General features: G+C 58.3%; 1 protein-coding gene across 1 annotated transcript; it reads right to left on the bottom strand.

Annotated features, from left to right (window-relative positions):
* Nucleotides 1–244: 244 nt before the first annotated feature.
* LOC124694634 (hydroquinone glucosyltransferase-like) lies at nucleotides 245–1,705 on the bottom strand. Its single transcript, XM_047227600.1, has one exon. It carries the CDS (start codon nucleotides 1,703–1,705, stop codon nucleotides 245–247), a length of 1,461 nt encoding a protein of 486 aa, XP_047083556.1.
* Between the last annotated feature and the right edge of the window lie 1,402 nt (nucleotides 1,706–3,107).

Here is a 3,107-nt window from a genome sequence, read left to right as displayed (position 1 = left end):
ATATTTATGAACTTATTTTCAAACTGATGCGATTTTTGAAACGTGGTTGAAAAGTTATAGAAATTAAACTTGTTTCAAAATTATTACAAACGAGAGCTGGTAGAGTGGGAGAGGAGCTTTGTTCCTTCAACGATGTGATAGAGAAGTGAAAGGATCAAAACGTGGTGGATCGATGATAAGATAGTACGCTAGATTGCAGTTCCAGGAGGAGGTGGCGGGGGCTTTTTGGTGGACGAGGACACCGCTAGATTGCAGTTCCGTTTTTCGTGTCACACGCCGCCTTCCACTTGGTGGCGACTTCCTCAAGCGCGCGGCACGACGAGCCTTCCGGCAACCATGCACTCACCGCAGCTTGTTTCATTTCTCCGGCCCGGCGCCGTGCGTCCCGCCCCCTGTCTCCCTCCATGAGGAGCTCCTTCACGGCGGTCGCGATCTCCTCGCGCCCCACGATGCCGTCCTCTCGCGCCGGCGGCCGCAGCGCCATCCCGAGCTTCTCTTCCAAGATCGCTGCATTCATCGTCTGGTCCGCGCCCACCGGCAGCGTGACCATCGGCACACCGGACTGCACGCTCTCCAGTGTTGAGTTCCACCCGCAATGCGACAAGAAGGCCGCCGTGGCTGGGTGGGATAGCACGCGCACCTGAGGCGTCCACGCCGTGACGGCGAGGCCCCTGCCTGCCGTCCTCTCCAAGAAGCCCTCGGGGAGCAAGGCCAACGGGTCGCCGTCTGCTGCCGCTGGTAACGCCAGGTTTGGCATCCGCACGACCCAGAGGAACCTTTGGCCGCTGCCCTCAAGCCCAGCGGCAACCTCCGTGGTCTGCTCCAGAGACAGCCCTCCTAGAGTGCTGAAGGAGACATAAACCACCGAGCCTATCGGCTGGCGGTCCAGCCACTCTATGCATAAGCAGTGCCGGTCGTCCACGTCGGGTTCTTGTTTTGACGGGCGGATGAGCGGCCCCGTGGCAAACACCGGCGGGAACGTGCCTTGTTCCGCCGCCACCTTGAACGCTTGGACGAGGGCAGGTTCCATATCGTCGAAGGTGTTGACCAGAACGCCGTCGGCCAGGAGGTATCGCCTGGAATTCTCTAGAAGTCGCTGGAAATCCAGACTGTTGGAGTCACGGAATACAACGGGGAGCTCCGTGCGGTGCAACGACACGCCCTCGGCAAGCTCGACATCCTCTGGGAAATCGCGGTACTCGCCGGGAGGCAGCCCGCGGTGCAGCTCCACGAAGCGTCGCTCGAGAGCAAGCCAGTTGAGGTTGGAGGGGAGAAAGAAGTAGCCCGGAACGCCGACGTCACCAGCGACGAGCATCGCCTCGGAGCAGAAGATATCTGGAACGAACGCCGCGAGCGGCCCGGCTGTGGCGCTGATGCGGCGGAGAAAGGCCCGGATGTTCGGGAGCGAGCGACGGACCAGCTGGACGAGCACCTGGATGATGTCGTGGGCGGGGACGTCGTCCATATCCACGGCGGGGAGCATGGCGGTGGCCACGGTCGCGGGCGGGAGGCAGCTGGAGAGGACGTGCGCCGGGAGGGGGAGGTTGGCGAAGGTGACGAGCGTGACGGCGAAGCCGTGGTGCTCGACCAGACGCCGCGCCAGCTCTGCCAGCGGAATCTGGTGGCCTGCCGGAGGGCTGGCCAGCAGTACGACGTGCGGCCGCGGCCGTTCCGAGCCCGTGCCTCTGGTGTTGAACATGTCCATCGATTGGATATTTCGATTGTGTCCTATGTATCAACGGGCGCAAGCAAGGTACCATATATAGACGCTTGATTGATGCTAGAGAAGAAAATTTCAACGTCGATCTACTCTGGGCCACGAGTTCACCATTTTAGGACCACATTAAATGCCACAGTGTTTCTCAACAACTAATACAGTGTTTCTTCAGTGCTGCTAACTCGTGGCACACGGTTGATCACTGAGATTCTCGCAAAAAAGTACTTCCTCTGTTTGAAAATAAATGACTCGTCGGTGGTCCTGAGGCTTGGAAACCCTAGCCGCCTACGGGTCGTTCTTGGGCGACTCCGAGGCGACCGCGCCGCCACCGCCAGAGCTCCCCTCCACGCGCCCCCCGCCCTCTCCGACGTCGGAAGAGGCCGTCCTCACGGCTGACGACGGCGGCGGGGCGTCCCCACGGCCGATACCCCTCCTCAAATCCCCCTCCCAGCTCTTCTCTCCCCGTCCCGGCATCCCCTGCCTCGTTGTGCCTCCTTTGCTTTCTCCGATGGGGCGTGGCCCTTCTCCGCCCATTCCTCCTCTGCCGAGTCTCGCCCTCTCTGCCGCGGGGCTGGCCATGGGCCCCCTCTGCTCATCCGCCTGGCGTGCGGCTTGGTATCCTCCCTCTTTCGAGGCTTCCTTCCCTAGAAGGGCGAGCGGAGTGTGTCCGCTCATGCAACATCCATTGGGTCGAATCCCCTCGCTCTCTTGCTTCTGGCATCCCTTCTTCAGGGCTTACTTCTCCTGAAGAGCGAGTGAGCGCAGTCGACAAGAGCGGTAACCACATAGTCAGGCTCGACTAGCTTGATGCAGTCGGGCTTTATCAAAATTGCAGAGTTCTTCGTGCTCGGTGGTGTTGGTCGAGTAGCTACCTACCTAATCTGAAGTCTGGTTTACAAGTTCTTGGCACCTCTCTCAGGTTGTCTTTATTGCCTTGCAGCGGGCCTCCCTCCTCTGGGGTTTAGAGGGCGAGCGGAGGGTCCTTGCTAGGGCAGCAACCTTAGTCAGGAACCTCCTTGTTCTCTTTCAGTGGTACTCCCTCCTTTGGGGCTTCCTTCCCTCAAAGAGCCAGTGGAATTCCTTGGCAAGAGCGGCAACCACATTGCCACATGCGGATGCCTTGTTGAAGACTGGTGTCGGTGACATCTTCTTGTCAACACATATCCGACAAGCTTAGTACTTCGGTGGTGCACCTGTAGAGTTATTTGTGGTCACTTTGTAACTTCTTGTACCAGCTATTTGTGCTTTCTCTTGTTATCTCTTACTTTGTAAACCCTCGTGTACTTCTTCATTTGTTGTAACAGAAACATGACCCTGCCAGGTTCTTTCGAGTAGAATGAAACAAGCAGTGGAGACTAGTTCCCCCCGTCAATCTCGAAAAAAATGACTC

The sequence above is a fragment of the Lolium rigidum genome, chromosome 3 (assembly GCF_022539505.1).
Source record: "Lolium rigidum isolate FL_2022 chromosome 3, APGP_CSIRO_Lrig_0.1, whole genome shotgun sequence".
Lineage (NCBI taxonomy): Eukaryota > Viridiplantae > Streptophyta > Magnoliopsida > Poales > Poaceae > Lolium > Lolium rigidum.
Note: the sequence above shows the minus strand (reverse complement) of the source record. Positions and strands in the feature narration are given on the sequence as shown.

Excerpts from the sequence above, each read along its gene's own strand:
- LOC124694634 (XM_047227600.1), bottom strand. The coding sequence starts at position 1,705 with ATGGACATGTTCAACACCAGAGGCACGGGCTCGGAACGGCCGCGGCCG.